This window comes from Xyrauchen texanus, chromosome 32 (genome assembly GCF_025860055.1).
Source record: "Xyrauchen texanus isolate HMW12.3.18 chromosome 32, RBS_HiC_50CHRs, whole genome shotgun sequence".
Lineage (NCBI taxonomy): Eukaryota > Metazoa > Chordata > Actinopteri > Cypriniformes > Catostomidae > Xyrauchen > Xyrauchen texanus.
In genome coordinates this window covers 30482853-30506385 of record NC_068307.1, presented here as the reverse complement: position 1 = coordinate 30506385, position 23533 = coordinate 30482853, and the positions used below count along the sequence as shown (strand labels likewise).

Sequence of the window (23533 nt, the reverse complement as noted above, 5' to 3'; positions counted from 1 at the left end):
AATAAAATAAACAATAATTAAATAATAGTTATATGTACAATAATGACGATGTTTATTATTCTCAGCTAAACTTGAGTAGCGGTTGCACATTATATATAATCAACATTGTACTTGCAGCCGATTAGCATGTTGGAAACTTTAATTATTTTGACATATGTTAACGTTTGTATTATAATACATTGTTTAATAAACAAACATACTGTAATAACGTCACAAAGACGTCGCAAATTTGATGTACCAGTGAAATGGTTTGTTTCACACCCTGTATAGCAGCCTTTACCATAAAAATACAGTAAACACAGTTAGAGATGCCTTATTGTCATTGACATGTTTACAGTGATAGTTCACACAAAAGTAAAAAAATCTGTCCTTATTTACTCACCTTCATGCCATTCCAAACCCATATGATTTTTCTTCTTCTGTGGAACGTAAGAGGTGAATTTTTCCACATTCTTGAATTTAGAAAGTCAGTCATACGGGTTGAAGGCCACGATGAGTGCATGATGCTGAATTTTTACTTAACCTGTAAAGTTTGTTCAAATCCTTTAAAAGGATCAAAAATTACAATAATGCACATAATAAAAAATATGGCAAGAGCGGTGTAGAAAAAAACAACAACATGTACATTGACATTGACAATCTCAGTTGCACCAGTCCTGTTTTGACCAAATAAACATACATTAGTGCGCAGAACTAGAGGACTGAGTGTGTAACGGATAACAGGAAGTGTGCACTACATATAGAGTCTGGAGCGGGTTCGACTCCTGATGGTGCTGTTAGTTGAACATGATTGATTCAGGGTCTTGATTCATCATTTGTGCCATGTGTCGCAGAACATCCTTCTTAGTAATGATTCCAAGCAAACGTCTGACGAGAGAGAGAGAGAGGTTATTTGAGTTATTAGCAGTTTTAACCAAACCACTGATCTACTGATTAGAGCTCATGCTAATGCTAAATAAGGAGAGTTTTATCACAAATCGCCTGATTTAACCCTTGAGGAACAGGACTTTTGAATATCAGCATAAAGTCTGGCTCGCTCTGCAGCAAGAAACCGCCTCAAAAGATTCAGTGCCATGAACCTCACAAACTTTGGGCAAATCCAGTGACTAGTTCATCCTCTTGGGATTTGCATTGTTGTTAATGTTGATAAATCTTTAATGTGTTTGATACATGTTTAAATTATTAAACGTTTTTATATTTTCATTGCTACAGTTTGATGTATGCTTGTGCATTTTGCGGTCAACTGAGCCGTTAATTTCATTTATTAAAATGATATGTAATTTTATTCTGAGTAAAATTGACAAATAAATAAATATGACTTGAGAAAATATTTAGTCAATTTAAACTCTTCAACTCTGGGCCATATTTGGACTGTCGTCTGCTATATTTAACACTCAAATTTAAAAGCTCACCATTTACACATACTGTGGACTAACTGGCAAAAAAGTTTTTCAGACACCCCCAAATTAAAAAAACCGTCCAATTATTCATAAATAATATTGTATGTGTATCCTAAATTTGAAAGTATGTACTTAAGGTTCTGTTCACCCTGTCTCCCTCCACAATGTCTTATTTTATTTCACTAGTTGGCAGCAATTACTAAAAAAATATTTTCCTCCATCACAATATATATATGTGAACTGCAGGTGGCACTCTAACACATTATACCCCTCACAGATGCTGAACTGCAGGTGGCGCTCTAACACATTATACCCCTCACAGATGCGAACTGCAGGTGGCACTCTAACACATTATACCCCTCACAGATGCGAACTGCAGGTGGCACTCTAACACATTATACCCCTCACAGATGCGAACTGCAGGTGGCACTCTAACACATTATACCCCTCACAGATGCGAACTGTAGGGGGCGCTCTAACACATTATACCCCTCACAGATGCGAACTGTAGGGGGCACTCTAACACATTATACCCCTCACAGATGTGAACTGTAGGGGGCGCTCTAACACATTATACCCCTCACAGATGTGAACTGCAGGTGGCACTCTAACACATTATACCCCTCACAGATGTGAACTGCAGGTGGCACTCTAACACATTATACCCCTCACAGATGCTGAACTGCAGGTGGCACTCTAACACATTATACCCCTCACAGATGCTGAACTGCAGGTGGCACTCTAACACATTATACCCCTCACAGATGTGAACTGCAGGTGGCACTCTAACACATTATACCCCTCACAGATGTGAACTGCAGGTGGCACTCTAACACATTATACCCCTCACAGATGTGAACTGCAGGTGGCACTCTAACACATTATACCCCTCACAGATGCTGAACTGTAGGTGGCACTCTAACACATTATACCCCTCACAGATGCTGAACTGTAGGGGCGCTCTAACACATTATACCCCTCACAGATGCTGAACTGTAGGGGCGCTCTAACACATTATACCCCTCACAGATGTGAACTGTAGGGGGCGCTCTAACACATTATACCCCTCACAGATGTGAACTGTAGGGGACGCTCTAACACATTATACCCCTCACAGATGTGAACTGTAGGGGCTCTAACACATTATACCCCTCACAGATGTGAACTGTAGGGGACGCTCTAACACATTATACCCCTCACAGATGTGAACTGTAGGGGGCTCTAACACATTATACCCCTCACAGATGTGAACTGTAGGGGCGCTCTAACACATTATACCCCTCACAGATGTGAACTGTAGGGGGCTCTAACACATTATATCCCTCACAGATGTGAACTGTAGGGGGCTCTAACACATTTTACCCCTCACAGATGTGAACTGTAGGGGCTCTAACACATTTTATCCCTCACAGATGTGAACTGTAGGGGCGCTCTAACACATTATACCCCTCACAGATGTGAACTGTAGGGGGCTCTAACACATTTTATCCCTCACAGATGTGAACTGTAGGGGGCTCTAACACATTTTATCCCTCACAGATGTGAACTGTAGGGGGCTCTAACACATTTTATCCCTCACAGATGTGAACTGTAGGGGGCTCTAACACATTATGACCCCTCACAGATGTGAACTGTAGGGGCGCTCTAACACATTTTATCCCTCACAGATGTGAACTGTAGGGGGCTCTAACACATTTTATCCCTCACAGATGTGAACTGTAGGGGGCGCTCTAACACATTTTATCCCTCACAGATGCGAACTGTAGGGGGCGCTCTAACACATTTTACCCCTCACAGATGCGAACTGTAGGGGGCGCTCTAACACATTTTACCCCTCACAGATGTGCTCGTCCATAGACATTCAGTCTTATTTTCAGTTCAAGCAGCACCCCCATTGTTTCATTGAATATCTCGGCCTCTGAGTGGACTACAAGCTCAATCTAGGTGTCAATAGAAAGCTGAGATTCTCCCCTTTACGATTACATTTTATCAGCAATACTCGACAACATATATTTCAGATGATTTGTTTAGGATCCTTTTCCTGCTGGACAGCATATTTTGTTCTGGACATCTACGATATATCATTGGATTATTCACACAAGTAAGTTCACAGACGAGAAAAAAAAATATTTTTTTTTTTTAGAAAACTTCCTATAGTAAAAGTAGATATAATATTTGTAGCTATTTGGGGCTTACAGCAGCAATGATCGGAGCATAAATGAGACGATGTGTTGATGTCCTACAGAAATCATATTTCACTTTGTGATTCTTTTGGAAATCTTTCAAACTGTGTATTAGTGCAACATAATAACTATACAGAACCGTTCATGAGAATGAGAGCTTTTTTATAGATTATTTGTCTATTTAAGTGCTATTTGAAAGACTTTTAAATTCATATTAATATTTCTACCACATGACCTCTAGGTGGCGCTTATTTGCGATGCAGATGTTTTAAGGCCTTATTTTGTTATAATATGTAGCATAAATGCAGAAGTGATGGATATATATATAAAAGCTCAGATTCTAAGCTTTCAAACGATACCAAATATGCCTGATTTATGGATTCGGAGACTTGAACATTGTAAGCGTAATCTTGTTTTGAGACATAGCGCCCCCCTTTTGGACCCACCGGTGGGATCGCAGAGTTGAAGAGGTTAAAAGACATTTCGGTGATTCTCACGAAACCTGTCAAGAAGGTGCCCAGGTCATCTTTATCCCCAAATCAATATATAAAAAAATCTTAATATTTTGCATAAAGAAAATTAATCCCAGATTTTTTTTTGCATTGTGACATTATTTTTAGGACACATTTTATCCCCCAATTCTCATTACCGTAACACGTCTGGACGTTTCACTTTTACACGTTTCTAATTGTTTTCATTACGTAACATAACGATTTTTTGGTACTAAATTACAGTGTTTTATTTTTTACTTATTTTAATAAAAAAATATTTTACATTACCAAGGGATTACTTCTATAATGTATAGATAATTTACCATTTAAATAATATATAATATTTTCATGTTGCGGTAATGAGAATATCATAATGACCGTCTTTTTTTGCATAGCGGTTATGAGAATTGAGGGGTAAAATATGTGCAACTCATAAAAATAATGTCAAAATGTAAAAAAAAATTCGAATAGCCCTAAAAATAGGCTTCATTTTCAGTGTGCACAATTAAATTTCTTATCCCTTCTTTTGATTTTGGGGTCAAATATGACCAGAACATTTACTTGACAGCTTTCGTGAGAATTACCCTTTTTGTCAAAAGACAAAAATTACGACTTAAATAATTTTTTTTTTTGAAAAAGTATCACTTGTTGATTGATGGAAACTTCTGGATGTAGTGAGACTAATTTCACTCTAACCAAAGTACTGTATTTTTCATCATAACTTCTAAAAAAATTACAAATAAAAAAAGTTTTGAAGGGTCTTACCCGCTGCGTGTGACAAGACACTGGCGGAGCCCCAGTTTGCGGAAGATGTCCACCACCGTCTCCATGGGCGTGTGGTCGGTGACAGTAAAGGGACTGAGATTCAGGATGCGTCTGACTTTCAGTGGCTGCGGGTTTGATGCAGGAAGCTGCGGTGCATCCTCCGTGAAATAAACCACTGAATTACTCACCACACCTTCCTGTTTCTGCCGTGCATTTTCTGCACAGAGAAAGAAATAGTCCATTTTATTTACGGTGCATTCATTAACATGATATGGTATTGTATACTAGAGCTGGACAACGTGTTAATAATCTATTTGCAATAATTTTGCTTCCTATATAAAATGAAGCAATATTTCAATTAAATATTTCGATGTGTTTTCTATTCAGGAATTTTGTCCCATTCCTCCAGACAGAACTGGTGTAACTGAGTCAGGTTTGTCGGCCTCCTTGCTCACACACGCGTTTTCAGTTCTGCCCACAAATTTTCTATCATTGTGATGGCCACTCCAATACCTTGATTTTGTTGTCCCATTTTGCCACAACTTTGGAGGTATTCTTGGGGTCATTGTCTATTTGGAAGACCCATTTGCGACCAAGCTTTCACTTCCTGTCTGATGTCTTGAGATGTTGGGACGGCTCAGTTGGTAGAGCGGGTCGGCCACTAATCGCAGGGTTGGCAGTTTGATTCCTGGCTCACATGACTCCACATGCCGAAGTGTCCTTAGGTAAGACATTGAACCCCAAGTTGTTCCCAATGGCAGGCTGGCACCTTGCATGGCAGCTCTGCTGTCATTGGTGTATGAATGTGAGTGTGAATAAGTCACAGTGTAAAGCGCTTTCAAAACTGCTAAGGTTAAAAAAGTGCTATATATGTGCAGACCATTTAACATGTTATTGCAATATATCCACATAATATTCCTTCCTCATGATGCCATCTATTTTGTGAAGTCCACCAGTCCCTCCTGCAGCAAACACCCCCACAACATGATGCTGCACCACCATGCTTCACTGTTGGGATGGTGTTCTTCGGCTTGCAAGCCTCACCCTTTTTCCTCCAAACATAACGATGGTCATTATGGCCAAACAGTTAAATTTTTGTTTCATGAGACCAGAGGACATTTCTCCTAAAAGTAAGATCTTTGTCCCCATGTGCACTTGCAAACTGTAGTCTGGCTTTTTTATGGTGGTTTTGGAGCAGTGGATCTTCTTTGCTGAGCATCCTTTCAGGTTATGTCCATATAGGACTCGTTTTGCTGTGGATCTAGATACTCGTCCACCTGTTTCCTCCAGCATCTTCACAAGGTCCTTTTCTGTTGTTCTGGATTAATTTGCACTTTTCACACAAACTACGTTCATCTCATGGAGACAGAATGCGTCTCCTTCCTGAGCAGCGTGATGGCTGTGTGGTCACATGCTGTTTATACTTGCAAATTTTCCATTGCGACCATACTTCCTTTCTGCATTTTGAAAGTAATTGAAAAAATGTTTTTCAAAGTCCTCCTAGGCTGAACATCCAATTCGCATAAAATTAGTAGTGTATCATCTAGGATCACTCACGTCAAAAAGTTATTAAAAGCTTTATGATAGACCAAACGGTTCTTGAATAATGCATTAATGAAATAGATGGCAAGACTCCTGAAAGGATCTGAGGCTGCATTTTGGCAATGCTTTGGAGCACTGGCATGAAACTTTGTAGGTGTCATTGTCACCACAACCTGATGGCACCATATAAATTTGGTAACAACGCCACCTATTGGTCAAAAGTTCAATAAATTGTATTGTAATACAAGCAATTCAAAATAAAATCATAATCAATGATGTTGATTTAATACATGCCATAGTTATGCTTGGTCTGGTAATTGCTGCTTGCAGCTATATTTTATAACTTGATTATTTTTAAGGAGAATATTACTATAGTTTCTTGCATTAAACATTTTAAATCTATTTGAGCCACAGTGGCTGTTTGTTTAAAATGATGGTTTCTCTGACTGAAAACAATTCTCCAAATATCAGCAAGGATCCTGCAGCGCTTTAGATGCAAAGCCTTATTGAGCACATGCACATGAAATTAGAATAGCTAGGGTTAGTAAAGTGTTCGCACTAAAAAGAGTAGTAGTGATATTAGTTATTGACACATCAGATAAGATTATGGGGGATGTACACACTGGTATTTTAATTTGAAATGTAGTGTGTGTGTCTTACTGATAGCCAGGATAAGATCTCGTCTCTGAACGAAGCCAATAAGTCTCTCTGATTCACGCGAGACGACCACAGGAAAGCCGTTGTAGTCGGTTTCTTTGATAAGCATCTCCACGTCTTCCACTGTGGTGCTGTCTTGAGTCAGAACTGACAGCGGCGGGTCGTTTCGGCGTGGCCGCATCACATCCGTGGCTAGCGTGCGGTGTGTGAACTCGTCTTGATCCAGGTACGGGTAACCGTTGAGCTGAATGTGAGATTCATAAATTCCCTCCTTCCCAAATGCATCGGCGACCCACTTACTGGTGACAGCGGCCGCCATCAGAGGAACGATGTACTCGAGACCGCCGGTCAACTCAAACATGATGACGACCAGAGAGACTGTCATACGAGTTACGCCACCTGAACGGAGAACAGACAAGACCGAAATTGTTTATTTTTTTGTTTCTTTCTTCTGATTATTACATGTACACTACAGAGGATTTCTCATTATATTTTTCGTTATTAACGAACAAAATACCATTATTGAGCCAGTCCCTAAAAAGACAATCAATACCACGTTCTGTTTTTGGACTCTTGAAAATTGAGATTTGACATCATTGTTTTTTATGTGAATCAATAAAAGATACATTTCTAATTTCAACATTTGTTTTTCAGACCTTTGTTTTATTGTACGAGAAAAAATAGCTTCATACCATGTGACCCACATTTGGTTTTTGCTCATTGAAACTTAGGAATGGAGCCACATTGACAGCCCCATATCTCTGGGAACTAACCATGTAGGGCCTTAAAAATGAAGTCCCAAAAAGGCTAGTTCGTTCAGAACCAGAATCTAAAAGGATATTGAGATATCTTTAATACTTCTCGATTTATAGGCACTCCTACTTTGGAAAAACAACACAAAAAAGTGCTTTTTTCCCATATTTAGACTCCCATCATTGGCATATAATGCAACAAGGGGTGCATTTTAGAAATAGACCAACTTATCTCTGTGTGAAAATAAAATAATGACACGGACACCTTTCTATGGTTATTTTTTTGGCCTGTAGTTTTGCTCCAAAAGCAGGTGAAAATTGCACCCCCCTAAAAATGTATGGATTACTCAGTAAATACTGATCAAAGGAATTTAATACTTTGGCTTTCATCATCATTTTATGTCTTTCTTTCACCAATAAAAAAATTATCAAATTCTTTTTTTTGAGCCGGATACCTGAGTTGAAACAGCATGACCCTTATTTAATTCTAAACGTCAAAACGAATGTCTCACCTAAACATGCAGCTGCCCCGACCATCGCATACAGGCCCGGAGTGACGCAGTCTGCACCCGGCCGACACCAGTTCTTAAAAATGATCCAGTCGTGGTGATGATACGCCATCTGCTCCACTGCAATGCCCACGATACGCCCGGCGATAGCGCCCACCGCCATACTGGGGATGAACAAGCCTGAGGGGATCTGAGAAATATGCCATGACATAACTAATATCATTCAAGGTCCATTTTTTTAGTTGTATTTTTTCACACCGAAGAGAATTATAAAAATGTTAATTTTAATATCCAGTGGCGTCCAAAAGACTGATAATAACAGCTTCAAATTTGGCTCTACTTTTATGCTACTTTAATTGTGCTTTTGTCCTTTTTGGAGCTTGCCAAACATGGCCACTATAAACAGTTTCTGCACAAGTGCTCCGTAAAGATTCTTCAAAATTCTTCTCTTGCATTTTTATGCAAAAAACATGTTAAGTTGACAAATCCATCGCCCTCACCTTCATGCCGAATGTAAAGATAGTGATGACTATCTTAAAAATCAGTGCCAATGCCAGCTGCCAGAGGGCGCTGTAGACGCCCGGCCCCGCGGGTCTATCTGGAATATCGTCCACCGGTCGCGTCATGTTCGGGTTGTTGATGTAATCGCAGAGTTGTGATGACTCCATCGCTCCGCAGTCGTTAAACAGCTCCGAGATCAGTTCACTGGTGCTGCGGCGTGTGTACGGATTTGGGAATGCTAGGATAGCCGTAATTCCGGTCACCATGATCACCTCCAGCACCGGATACTTCCCGAGGAGTGTGGTCTTGCGGCGGCGACACCACGCGATATTGCAGCGGATAAAAAGGGTCCCCCAGAGCCCGCCAAACACGCCCAGCAGAATGAACGGCACCAGCTCGGCCATGTACCAGGGCGTGTGGTACTCCACGTAAAATAGCACCAGACGATTGTTGCCAAACGGGTTGATGGAGCGGAGTGTGAAAGCCGCCACCAGTGCGGCAAAAAAAGAACGCCACAACGTCTTCAGAGGGAAATAATAACTGACCTGCGGAAACAGAAATTAAATCATTTTTTTAATCATTAATAAAGTATTTTTTCAGAAATCAGACGGCTAATTGAGACGAGTATTACAGAGAATACATTTGTACTTGTACATTTATGTATTTGATCTTTTATATGATATTAAGTGCACACACTGAGACAGGCACTAGAAGAGGCCAGACGTTCCACTTCTGTAGCATTTTTTTTGCCCTATGAAGTTCAATTATAATGTTATTCAAGGTTTCTTGTCGCAATGTCGTATTTTGTGATAATGTTTTTGCCTTTCTCCTCAGAATTACCCTTTTTAATTGATTTGAAGTGAAAGTTTTTAATGTCATTATGCTGCGATCAAACCTGACCATGATGTTACAAACACACAGAATAAACATTTATAACAATAATTTATTACAAACATGAAATTGTCATAACTCAAAAGTAAATGCATAATAATTTAAAGAAAATGAACATCAAGAACTGTAAAATTCTGAAAATTCAGTTATAAAAACACAAAAAAGTAAATATTTTGCAATTTCAAACTTTCTATAATAAAAATGTGTTTTGCAAACGTGTGTGTAAGTGTTTTTGTGTGCAAGTGTGCTTGTGTGTGTAAGTGTTTTTGTGTGTGAGTGAGTGTGAGAGTGTGTGTAAGTGTTTTTGTGTGCGAGTGTGTGTATGTGTGTGTAAGTGTGTGTTTTGCACTAAGGATGTTTTAGAGTCTCACCCTGTAATTTCTGTCTGCTTTTTCTGCATTGTGGTGGATTTATTATGGTCTTTCCCATTCATTTTCAATGGTCGTCAATTCTGACCGCGAATACCAAAGGTGTCGCTATTTTTTTACGAGCACTTGGACAGACTCGAGCCCAATTTTCTTTTCTTTTTTTTTGTATGTTCAGATGGCAAATGGAGGAAAAATCACCAAGTCTTGTACTGCTCAGATAAAGGAAGCTTTTTTTATAAATGTATTTTTGGTCAAACCATAGGAGGGTTAAAGAATCACTATCCGGATAACAGAACTGGTGAACAATGAAGCCAAAAATCACATGATCAAAATAAATAAATAAATAATATCATTCAGGGTCATTTTTGCCCCTTTTGTTTCTTTTCCCAACCAAAAGAAAATGTATGAAATTTCAGCCATTAAACAATATTTTGCATTGTTGCATTAAAACATTTTTGTCCAAATGACAAAAGAATGATTAAAATAATGGGAATATCCGGTGGGGTCCAAAAGAATAAGAAATTGAAAATCTGTCATTCAAAATGTAATTGAAACCTGAAAATTAACAGAATGTTTTAAGAATTAGAAAAATTTTAAACTAAGAGAAGATCCACGAGAATATAAAAATAAAAATTATTGTAACGAGGTGCAAATTTGGTTGTGTTTCGGTAATGAGATAAACTGATAGACATGACATGAGTCCCTCCTTCAATGCAAGTTCTCACTCATTTTATCGTCCGCCAGACGGAAATGTGTCCGATTGCTCGGAAACAATCGAGAGCACACCTCTCCTAAACAAGTCCCACAGTCTGAGTTATCATTCATGTCTGTTGCACAAACGGTGCGGGACGAGTTACGCACCAAAGTTTAATACTGTGTGTCTGTACCTCTTCTAGGCTGAAGAGAACTCCTCCAATTGGAGCTCCAAACGCAACAGAAACACCAGCAGCCGCAGCCGCCGACAAAACCTAAAACAAATAAAACAAACGCATGAGCAAAACAGTTTCAGCAAATAACAAAACGTTTACTATAGATTTAACACACCTCTCTCCGTTTGCCCTCGTTCTTGCTATATTTGGAGAAAAGGCTGCAGAACAGGTTGCCACAGCAACAGGCGACGTGGACGAGCGGCCCTTCCTTCCCCAGACTGAGACCAGACGACACGGCCAGCACCAGAGTGACTGTCTTTATCAGCAGAGTCCATTTCCCCAGATAACCCCGAATGATGAAGCCACTCAGGATCGTCTTAATCTGGAAAAACAAACAATTTGAATTATTTAGAGGAGGTGATTATCTTTCAAGCGAGCCCACACACAAGATAATCAGATGTATAGATCATTAGATAATCCACATGAAGCACAATGTTACATATGACCACCAGGAGATGGCGCCAAATACACGACACAGACTCAATGATGACTCAAATGACACAGAATGAAACTCATTCTGTGAAATCTCATGATTAAAATCATGTCTGCATGCTATGCAAACCTTTAGTCATTGTTGTGTTTGCATGTGTAATTAGTTCTTATGCACAAATATTATCTTTTATTTGTTTGGAGAGGCTTTTGGTCACTATGATCAATTATTTTTTAAATGTTAAAACTTTTGATTGCTTTGTCACATCAACACAATTTTTTCTCACACCCAGAGATATTTGATGCAAAAAAATTGCTCTGATTTTACCGCAGTTTCTTAGACTGAGAGTCTCAGAATGTCTCATGATCTATATCAGGGGTGTCCAAACTACAGCCCACTGCGACCGGCTGCACCGTATTTATTGAGCGTGAACAGAGCTGAACACACTCTCATGAGTAAATAAATTACTCCATGGTCAGAAATGTACTTTTCCCATAAATGGATATAATATTCAGGGGAAGTTTTATGTTTTATGAGGGCATTTGTCTGTTATTCCATTATTCAAAACATATTTTATGTGATAGTGAGAAATGCTACACTTAAAGTAGATTTTAAGAACTATATCAGATGGAGTAATTGGTTTTTTTTAAACCCACATTTTGAACTTTAGGGCATTTCTTTTTTTTCACTTTTGGGGAAAAAGAGCCCCCCTTAATTTCTGATCATGCATCACTGTTCTATTACAAGCATTCTCGGTGAGAGAAATATCCTTTATTAACACACCATGGGAGTAAAACTTGCATAATATTAAGCATACAATATAAAGATGATGCGATAGTGGCATCTAGCCTTTTATTATTATCATTATTACAACGATGCGGCCCGGGACACCTCATTTCTTTTTGCATCAGGCCCCAGAAGAAAAGGTTTGGACACCCCTGATCTACAAATTGTAGAATTTAATTATGAGTATGCCACTGAAACAGGAAAGGGTTAAAACGCAATACAGTGACATCAGCGAACGATATCACAGAGACACAAATGATCTACTAAAGACAAACATAATCAAACTACTTTTATCGCAGTGGAAAATGTACCATCAAATGTTTTTGGGTGAATCTAAAAATAGGCATCATTTACTTCATGCAAAATAGAATTTCTTGTTCTTGACCATTTTTGTAAGATTCGATTCACCCATTTGGGAATAGAGAAGCCAAACTTTCTTTTCTTGTATTGACAAAACTCCATAACACCATGTGAAGAGATGGGATGCACCGATACCACTTTTTCTCTTCCGATTCCGATATCGGAAATCTCAGTATCGGCTGATCCTGATCCGATCCCAGTGTTGTTTTTTGCTTAATCAGTTTATAATATCTTTACATTATTGTGTGGAAGTAATTGGGTGTGCTCTTTCAAATACAAAGAACCAAAAACCTCTAACTACACATTATTTCAATATAAATGTATCGCTTATGAAGAAACACATTATTATTAACTAGTATACTGGATAATGTAGCAGCAAAATTAACCGTAATTCCAGTATCATTTCTTCAGAAGAAAAGAAAACGATTATTTATTTTTTGCTAAATTTGTTCAACTTGCATCTGGACTGTAAAGGATTCAGATAAATTTTTTGTTCAATTGTAAGATATTAGTGCAATTTTCATTCACACAATAATTTTTTGGAACCCGTTCAACTTAAATATTATTATCATTTTTAAACAAAACGTGCACCTTTAACTTTAAACCCCTCGTGCTTTTATTTTGGCATTCTGAAGTCTCCAGGACGTCCTGTATGTGTCTGTTTGTGGACTAGTTCACAGTAGTTTAATTCGCTTCTATTCAAATTCTGTTAAAAAAAAAGCTCCTCCAGTGCTGTTCTAAATGCATATTATAAGTGAACCGAACTATTGAGCATCTGAGATGATGTTTGCGATGTTTTCAAAAATTGCGCAGCGCGTGAAGGCTAAAAATAGCCGCGAGTGTGTTTGTAAACAGAGCAGCGCCATTCAATAACGCGCCAGAGCTGCACGTGCATTTTATACTTATTAAACAGCCTTTTGTGATTCACAGAGATATCGCACGTCTTCAGGTGGCTTTGAATAAAATGCACGAGTCATATGAACTACTTTAATGGGGTTTTTATGGTTCTTTTATGTCATTTGTGGAGCTTGACAGGAACGAACACGACTAACACACAGTCGGATCTAAATGCTTCAGTATCGGAGCCGATAGTGATCCAGGTATCGGATCGGTGGATCCCTAGAAGAGACATTTCACCAAAATGAGGAACAAAATGTGTGTGCCGATACGATATATAACTAAGGTTATTAAAAAGACAGAAAACTGATTAATCAGCCGATGGTTTAGATGAAGTTTAATGAGCAATAAGGTTTATTCACAAGATATGAAGATATGATGTATGTGCTGACGAGGCACATTTCCATCCTGTCGCAACACCCTCGAAATAATTTAGAATAATTTGTCCTCTAAACAAAATAACAAAATATGCACTGAAGTGAGGACGGATGAATATTGTCAATGACGAAAGATACAGATACAACAAATCCCCACGAAGCGCCAGTGATTGTTTTTATTTCACTTCCAAAAAAGCTGCTGTTATACCGTAGAACCAAACAGTTTTAACTGTAAACTCCTCCAGCGCCGGCAATGGAGGAATAAACAAAAACTATCAGCAACTATCTGCATACATTTGTGCCATTAACCGATCGTTCCAAAAAACAACTATCGACACCAATTAATTGCCAAAACCGATATATCGTTCATTGTTATGGTAATGACGTAAGTTGTGTTTCGGCTGTGCTCCTCTGCGCGGATGAATGTGGTTCGAGGCACCGGTGTACACATGAATACAGGACATCTCATCAGAGCGAACGGACAAATAAATAGTGAAAGGAAAACACTGAAAACATGTCATCTGAGCAGGTAAGTGCCACATCTTACGCTGATGTTTTGACTTATTAGAATCATTGATGTTTTTAAATAAATGATGTTACAAAAGTCAGGCAACGTTCGTTAACATTAGACGTAACGATTGATAGTCTGATAAGGTCAAAGTTTGTGAAGTTCACTGAAGGATACTCTGGCCAAATAGACCACGGTAGTAACGTCATTGTTACCAACCAGCGGTCAACATCATTTCAAGACTCACATGTATTCAGCAGGATTCATCTGTTTATTTGTGTCCTGGTTGAATGAGAACTTTACCTCTGGTATTCCTGATCCACAGGCGTACGGAGCGAACACTCGCACCAGAGACACGGCCAGGAAAGAGAAGAACAGAGCCCACAGCACATACAGGAAGTAGTTTAGCACATACACCCCTGCACCCTGAAAAATACATTACACAGATATGAGCAACCATGACATCAAAACCCTAATCAGTCCTGTTTTCTAGTAAAAATGATATAATGTAATTTATAACGTAAAGAAAATAATAAAGAACACAAAAGTATAATTCAGAAGCCTAATAAATTATTCATGAGACTCATGATTGTTATGAAAGCATACGATAAGATTTGTTGCGAAACAAATAAAAATCGAATGTATTATGAAGTTAAACTCTTGACTGACGGTTGACCTCTTGTGCACGTTCATGAGTCTGCACGCGAGCATTAGAGCGAGAGCAACACAGACGAGATGGGGCGTTCAAGCGAAAACTCGTTTTGTTTCACTTCATATTAATATCATCACTTATTTGTGTCATTGTACCTCCGTGTATCCCGTCATCAGTTCAGCCCATTTCTGCCACTGAGGACATTTGTCTCTGTCAGCGAAGGTCGTCTCATTGGACGTCCAGCAGCACTGCTCATGGCTATACCAGAACGCAGACAGACACACCCCCTCCTTCAGATCCGTCATCCAATCAACAGCCAGATCGATCACTCCGGCCAACGTGCCTGTCACAATGCCCATCAGATGGGTCAGATCCAGTCCTTTATTTACCTATGCCGTCAGTGATGTAATGGGTGGGCGTGTCTCTGTACCTGACAACAGTCCAATCATCAGCATCACCAGCCATCCCGACCAGGCGTCCAGTAAACTCTTTATAAACTCCCAGATCGACTCTTTACTCTTACTGGTGATCTGCAAAAATTAATTAAATACCTGAATCCTCATATGGCACATTTACGTACAAAACATACACAAAACATCATAAACACTAACAATTAAATCACACCGGACCAGAGATCTCCAAAGACTGATGTTTGATTCCCAGATTATCACAGTCAGTATCTGTTTTCAGTGTGTGTGTGTGTCTGTGTGTGTGTGTTTTACCTTCCTGTGTCTGTCTGTGTCTCTGGATTTCTCTCTCAGCCAGTCAATGGTGTGAAAGTCCTCATAAGTGCCGACATCCGGGAACGGCTCGTCTAGAAAGTCCATGAGGTTTTCAGGACCGTTCATCTCCTCTGTGGGAGTGGCATTGCTGAGACCTACAGACAACAAAACACAAAACCACAAGGACCTTTCAAAGTTGTGTTTTTCTTCATTATCTTCTACAATTCATATACATCGGCCCAGTTTACATTTGTCTACATATTTAAATTAGTGTATTTTTCACTGGTAGAGTAAAACAGTGAATAGTGCAGTAATGCAATATTACAAAAACACATTTAATGCTATTGTATTTACACGGTACTCCAATTTATGTCTGAGTTTTGGCCGCTTTCTGTTGTGGGTCCAGTCAAATTTCGGCAAGTGACTTTTGGGTCAATTTTGGAATGGAATTCCATGTGGTATGTGGGCCAAACTCGCCCCAGATCCAGCTCCAGCCCATTTTGCCATCTGGGAAGATACTTTAAAGAATACTATGGTATATGTCTACAATTACCACAGTATTACCATTTAAAACCTCTATAGGCCTTGTGTTGTTAAGATTGAACCAAGTTTTATTAATCACAATAATGTAGGAAAACACAATATATCAACAGGGGCAAAACGAACTGAAGACCTGTCACTAATTCTACAGGACAGACGACAACATAAAAAAAAAATACACACATATGCTACATTAAATGCATTCAAATGAAGCCATAATAAATATAATGTATAGGATTACAACAGGTGCATCGTAATTATAATACGAAAACACTGATTTTGCTTCATCTTACCGTCTGCCTCCTCCATATCCGTTATTTGTGTTTAAATCAGTGCCGCAGTGATTGTTTTGGGTTTTCATCCATCATAATATCAGATTAATGTGATTATTGTGATGCAGTTCACAGATGACAAGCAGCAGGCAGTCACTTATTTCCAGGGGTTTCAGTACGGCAAACAGTAAATACTGCGATGACGTCAGGACGCTTCCGATGATGCAGCCGACGCAACTTATGCGCAGGTTCCATTACTAGACCAGAAGGGGGCGCTCGGTGGCCCGGATTGAAATCTCAGGGCGTTTTTATTTTTTATTGGCGATATTTTTACTCTAGAGAGTATAATTTGTAAAATAGTTGAAGGAGATAAAAATGCTAATTTACATAAAATTATTTTACAAAAATCCTTATCCGGTAATCACAAACGACTGTGATTGGACCATCTTCAGCAGCGCTGAGAAATGTAACAGGTATTTGCGTTGCTGTTGCTTTACAAGCGATCTACTCATGAGCATGGCCTTGGTGTTACCTGCACTGTCATCAAAAAAATCATTAAACAAAATAGCAGAAAAATTACTTAAAGACCCCTATGTCAATAAAAGCATGTGTCGGACATCAATAAGACATTCAGCAGATGTCTCTGAAATGTTCATGACTTAGAATGTTTATAAATCTGATCTTTTAAAAATGTTTAGCAGATGTTAATTAGATTGTGATGCTTTACAGATCTAAAATAGACACCTCAGAGATGGGCATGTGCTATCTGGGTATCTATTAGCTTTTAGGTATATGCTAGTGTACTTCTAAACATTGACTAAATTAGTTTTTAGAAGATATAAGCATTTAAAATCTGCAGCCTCTCTCGTCTTGCTAAACAGACCCAGGCTAGAAACTGTTTAGCAGAGACAGGTCACTTCTATTAAAATAAATGGGAGAAATTGGAAGGCCCAATGGTCAATGGATGAGTTTTTTATTTTTTTTTTGCTGTAATCTGAGGTAAAGAATTACAATTTATGATACCAGTATTGTCAGATTTGAAATATGGTCTTTGATCGTAATCTGGACCAACTGTTTTAGAAGAATGCTTCAAGGCCAAAGTATACTTTGGTTGTCCGCGTTGCTGATTGCCCTGCGGAAAGTAACTTGACTAGCTTCAAGTAAATAAATAACATAGAAATTGCTTACTTTCCTACACACTTCCCCTCATTGGAAGTCATTTCCTAGGGGAGGTCCGTTCCACTTCAAGTTGGCGAGGGCAGTTTCTGCTGACAGACCCTCAACCCCTCCATTTTGACTGAGGGAGCGAGCCTACTCATAAGTACACTTCAAGGCCAATTTTTACATTGGTTGTCCGAGTTGCTGAAAATAACTTGACTGGCTTTGAATAAATAACGTATTGCATTAATAACTTCATGCATTAAAGACATTAAAGACATGTTTTAGAGAAGTTTGATTTAGCTAAATATACTTAAATGTACTCAAACCTGCTCAGGACACATTTACTTTGGGGTAAAATAAATATATATATATATATATATATATATATATATATATATATATATATATATATATATATATATATATATATATATATTACATACATATATTTACACTGCACAGAAATGTCAGCTGGTCCCTCATAATTGCTGGTGTGCATTTAGGTGTGTTAAAATGTTATATATTTTGCAATATTGTGGTTTAGTAATTCTGTAGCAGATAACATGCAAATTGTAAGCTAACTGAAAAACACACAGAACAAGAAATGCTAAATTTCATGATCTACAGCTTTGGTTATATACTATGACAGTGGCAAGAAAAAGTATGTGAACCCTTTGGAATTACTTGCATTTATGTATAAACTGATCTTAGAATCAGGGTTAAACTTCAACTAAGTTACAATAATGAACAAACACAATCTGTTTTAACTAATAACACACATATTATTGTATTCTTGTGTTCTTTTACATATTGAATACGTCATTCAAACATTCACAGTTTAGGTTGGAAAAAGTATGTGAACCCTCTAGGATAATAACATCAACAAAAGCTAATTAGAGTCAGGAGTTGGCTATCATTCCTGATAATATCTCCCAGGGGAAGCATATAAATGGAGAAAAGCAGAGGCCCTAAAACTGATCTCTGTGGCACTCCATATTTTACTTTTGTTTGTTTTGACAATTCCTCATTTACATAGACAAAGAGCGGTCTGCTAAATAGGACCAAAACCATGCTAATGCAACTCCACAAATGCCCACATAATTCTCCAGCCTATTCAAGAGAATGTCGTGATCTATCGTGTCGAATGCAGCACTAAGATCTAAAAGCACTAGAAGTGAAATGCAGCAGCAATCAGATGATAAGAGCAAGTCATTTGTAACTCTGAATAGTGCAGTCTCTGTACTGTGATGAGGCCTAAATCCTGACTGAAATTGTTCATATATTCAATTTCTCTGTAGAAATGAACATAGTTGGGAGGACAGTACCTTTTGTAGTATTTTTGACAAAAATGGTCAATTTGAAATTGGTCTGTAATTAGCCAATTCTCTAGGATGAAGCTGTGGTTTCTTAATAAGTAATTTGATAACTACCATTTTAAAGATTCTTGGGACATGTCCTAAGGATAGTGAGGAGTTTAATAATATTAAGGAGAGGTTCTGAGATTACAGGAGATACCTCTATTAAGAGCTTAGTTAGTATTGGATCTATCATCCATGTTGTGGATTTCGTTTTTTTTTATAAGTTTTGTTAGCTCTTCATTACCTATGACAGCAAAGGACTGAAGTTGCTTGTGAACAAAATTATGAGACACTGTTTTCTGACATACTGTGAAAATTGATATCTTGTTCAGTTGATGCTTTATTCCTAACCAATTTAGCCACAGTACTGAATAAACACTTAGGAATGTTGTGGTTATTTTCTATGAGTTTGCTAAAATATGCTAACCTGGTAGCTACAGACACTATCCTTCCACACACTGCGAAATACCTCTAATTTTGTATTCTTTCACTTGTGCTCCATTTTCCGAGCTTCTCTCTTGAGGGCATGAGTGTGATCATTGTACCATGGTGCAGGGCTTTTTTCTTTTCACTTTCAAAGGGGAGGGTGGGGGGGGGGGGGGGGGGGGGGATATTAAGAGTATTAATCACTATTAAGTGTGCTACAGAAGGGGGCCCGGATATCTCAACGAGTGTTGACACTGACTACCAACACTTGAGTCGCGAGTTTGAATCCAGGACGTGTTTAATGACTCCAACCAGGTCTCCAAAACAACCAAATTGACTCGGTTGCTAGGGAGGGCAGAGTCACATGGGGTAACCTCCTCCTGGTCACGATTTGGGGTTCTCGCATTCAATGGGTCGTGTGAAAAGTTTTGAATGGATCACGGAGAGTAGCATGAGCCTCCAAATGCTGTGAGTCTCTGCGGTGTCATGCACAATGTCACGTGATCAGATGTATGAACTGACGGTCTCAATTGAGACTTGTCCTCCACCACCTGGATTGAGGTGAGTAAAAACACCACTACGAGAACCTACTAAGTAGTGGGAATTGGGCATTCCAAATTGGGAGAAAAGGGGATAAAAAAAGTGCTAGAGAAGACTGTATATACATTTTCTGTCATTACAAGTTCTTCTAGACTTTTTGGCTTACTGAGTATGTGAGACAATTCTGGAAGATTAATAGTGAAGCTGTCTTTAGTGGTCAAAAGAATAGTTCTACCTGAACGATAGCATGGTCTAGATTGAGTGACATTAGCTGAGCACATCAAACAAGAGACGAGGTAATGATCTGAGATGTCATCGCTCTGGGATATAATTTCTATAGTATCAACATCAACTCCATATGACAGAATTAAATCTAGCCTATTTTTATGGCGATGAGTTGGACCTGTCACGTGGACTCCAAGTGAGTTGGGAATATTGATAAATGCTAATCATAATATGTCATTTTCATCATCTATGTGAATGTTGAAGTCACCAACAATTAAAGCTCTATCTACAGTAACTACAAAGTCTGTTCACCAAGGAAATCAGAATAAGGCCCTGGTGATCTATATACTGTAGCAAGGGTACATTTTTATATCCTGTCCTCTGAGTACCAAAAACTTCACTGTAAATTGGAGGTGTTGTAGCAACACCTCCTTCTCAACCCTTCAGACGAGGCTCATGTTTATAACAATAACCTGGGGGAGTAGATTCATTTAAACTAATATGTTCTTCCAGTTTAAGACAGGTTTCAGTCAAACAGAGAGCATCCAAACTATAATCTGTAATCATTTAATTAACAATTAGTGCTTTGGTAGAAAGAGATCTAATGTTTAGTAGCCCAACATTTATATTATGTTTATCTTTAATTGTTTGTTTTGTTCAAGTTTGAACTGAATCCATTTTTTTCTAAATTATTTAGTGAGGGGTTTGTGTTTGGTAGTTCGGGGAACAGACACAGTCTCTATGAGATATCTAGGAGATACACTCTCTATGTTTTGTAGTTTATGTGACCTGTGCAACGTCTCAAGGCAGCTAGCAAATGTTCTGATTAACAGTTTGTCTGCTTCCTGACCTGGGCCCCTGTTAGTCAAATACTATCACTATTAAGACTATGAGCCAAATTACTAGAGAGGAGAGCTGCACCTTCCCTGGAGGGATTGAGTCTATCTATCTTTAGCAGGTCAGGTGTACCCCAAAAACTTCCATTTGTCTATAAATCCATTACCATTCTCCAGTCACCAGAGTGACAGCAATTACTTGAAGACATCATTGAAACTGGTTAACTCTGTCCATGAGTCTACTGTACGGAAAACTTTAAACGGGTTTGGTGTTCATGGCAGGACACCATGGAGGATGCCGCTGCTTTCCAACAAAAGATAGCTGTGCACCTGAAGTTTGCCAAAGACCACCTTGACACTCCACAATGCAACTGGGAAAATATTTTGTGGACGGATGAAACTAAGGTTGAATTGTTTGGAAGGAACACGTAGCACTACGTATGGCATAAAAAAGGGCACCTCATGCCAACATGAAAACATCATTCCAACGGTGAAGTACGGTGGAGGGACCATCATGATTTGGGGCTGGTTTGCTGATTCGGGCCTGAAAATTGAAAAATTATGTTTATCAAGATATACAGGATCATGTCAGGGTGGCTGTGTGCCAGTTGAAGCTCCGTATAAATTGGACCATAAACATCAAACTAAAATGACCATAAACATCAAACTAAATCTACTACAGAAGGGCTTCAAAAAAAGTGTCCCAGTCAGAGCCCAGATCTTAACCCAATAGAGATGCTGTGTAATGACCTCAAGAGAGCTGTTCACACCAGATATCCCAAGAATATGGCAGAGCTGAAGCAGTTCTGTGAGGAAGAATGGTCCGAAATTCCTTCTGAACGTTGTGCCGGTCTAATTCGCAGCTTTAACACTTGCTTGAGGTTATTGCTGCCAACAGATGATCGACCAGTTATTAAATCCAAGGGTTCACTTACTTTATCCACAGCACTGTTTTAATGGGATGTGTTCAATAAAGACATGAAAGATTATAATTGTGTGTGTTTTTAGGTTACGCACAATCACATTTTATGACAAGTTAATGCAGAAAACTAATTCCAAAGAGTTCACATATTTTCTTGCCACTGTATGCGTAATTTATGATTTAAAGGTCAGTAAATATCGTATTTACAAAGTTATATCAACATACAGTAGGATTTCTACTCTGGCATTGAATGAAGTGTCTATTAGTAGTAGTTTGAGCCAGTGGTATCGCTATGACGTCAGATGGGGATTTCACGGGATGGACTCATTTGATTACGACACCTGAACGCAGAAAAATTTATTATACCTTGGTTTAGGCAGCTCTATATCCCAAAATGCAACTCTACTGTGACAAAACAGCAGATCGCGCTTCAGCTAGCCCTACCTCACACAACGCTGTCTTAGGTGGTTTGCTGGTCTCCTCGCCTAGCCGAGCTATTGTTTAGCTGATTGAGCAGGTCAGCCGACTGCCTGACTATCTGATAAGTGCCCCAAATCCCTCGAAACCATCAAACCAGACCTGATTAACCGGCTTGGCCAGGACAGGAGACCAGCTTACCACTTTAGGCTAGTTTAAGTATTATATCACCATGACTGAAACCTTCTTCTAAAGTAATTAATTAGGATTTTACAGTATTAACAATAACTATAGCATTTTGGAAAAACTATGGATACTATGGTAAATTGTTGTAAGGGGGAGAAGAGGGGTTAAACTCTTAGACTACGTGACCCAGAGTTAACTTGAGAGTCATCAAGCCTTTTTCTAAACTAAATGAAAGACTTAATTCAAGTGTTGAAATTCACATATATTATTGCGCAACTACAGTCTGATCAGCAGTGAGCTCTGAGTGGAAGGATTTTATCTGGATTTAGAAGTATTTGTCTAATCTCAGCTGTCATGTTCAACCCATGAGTATCCAGCCCACATAGAGGCTCACAGTAAAAACTTCTTTGGTTGAGCAAGGTCCCTTTTTAAGGCAATCTTGGGAGATCTCCCTGGCATCCTGTCTACTTGAATGTGAAAAGATCAACATCTCCAAAACTGTTGGATAAGATTATGCGAAATATTGCAAAATCGTATTGTTGTAGGCTGTACCAGCTAAACCGCTTGCACGTTCTCAAGTTAACCAACAAGTGATTTCACACTAGCTGATATTTCCAGCATTTTTACATCATTTACATCATTGCCGTCAATAGGTAAGAGACGGAGCATAAATTAGCGTCTGTCAGCGGGACTCAATCCTGAGTTAATGGCTCTGAGAACTGGAAAAGCACATCAAACATCAAACACAAAAAAAATTATTTCTGTCCTCATAGCGGACTCATAGCCGCATATCAAACAGCGATTGTAGTCCTTAGTGATTCTGTCAACAAGTGTTTATCTAGGGTTCTCCTACACTAAAATGACCGATACAGTCAGATAGAAGATGCAGAACTTTATTTTATTTGACGTAAATCCTTTACTACCCGAAAG

The 23533-nt window shown here is 38.8% G+C and overlaps 1 protein-coding gene across 1 annotated transcript; it reads right to left on the bottom strand.

The window, feature by feature from the left end:
• Positions 1–729: 729 nt before the first annotated feature.
• LOC127626180 (H(+)/Cl(-) exchange transporter 4) lies at positions 730–16725 on the bottom strand. Its single transcript, XM_052101785.1, has 12 exons — positions 16554–16725; positions 15721–15875; positions 15429–15528; positions 15154–15341; positions 14650–14772; positions 11104–11310; positions 10947–11027; positions 8800–9345; positions 8303–8489; positions 7042–7437; positions 4840–5056; positions 730–867 (listed from the first exon to the last, which is right to left on the bottom strand). Exons 1-12 carry the CDS (start codon positions 16567–16569, stop codon positions 777–779), a joined length of 2307 nt encoding a protein of 768 aa, XP_051957745.1. The 5' UTR covers positions 16570–16725; the 3' UTR covers positions 730–776.
• Positions 16726–23533: the final 6808 nt, after the last annotated feature.

Bases quoted from the DNA above. Each gene is read 5' to 3' on its own strand.
- LOC127626180 (XM_052101785.1), bottom strand. The intron at 14,773-15,153 runs GTACAATGACAC...TGTATTTTTCAG, and splicing joins TGATGACGGGATACACGGAG to GGTGCAGGGGTGTATGTGCT. The intron at 11,311-14,649 runs GTAAAGTTCTCA...TTGTTTTTCCAG, and splicing joins GTGGATCAGGAATACCAGAG to ATTAAGACGATCCTGAGTGG.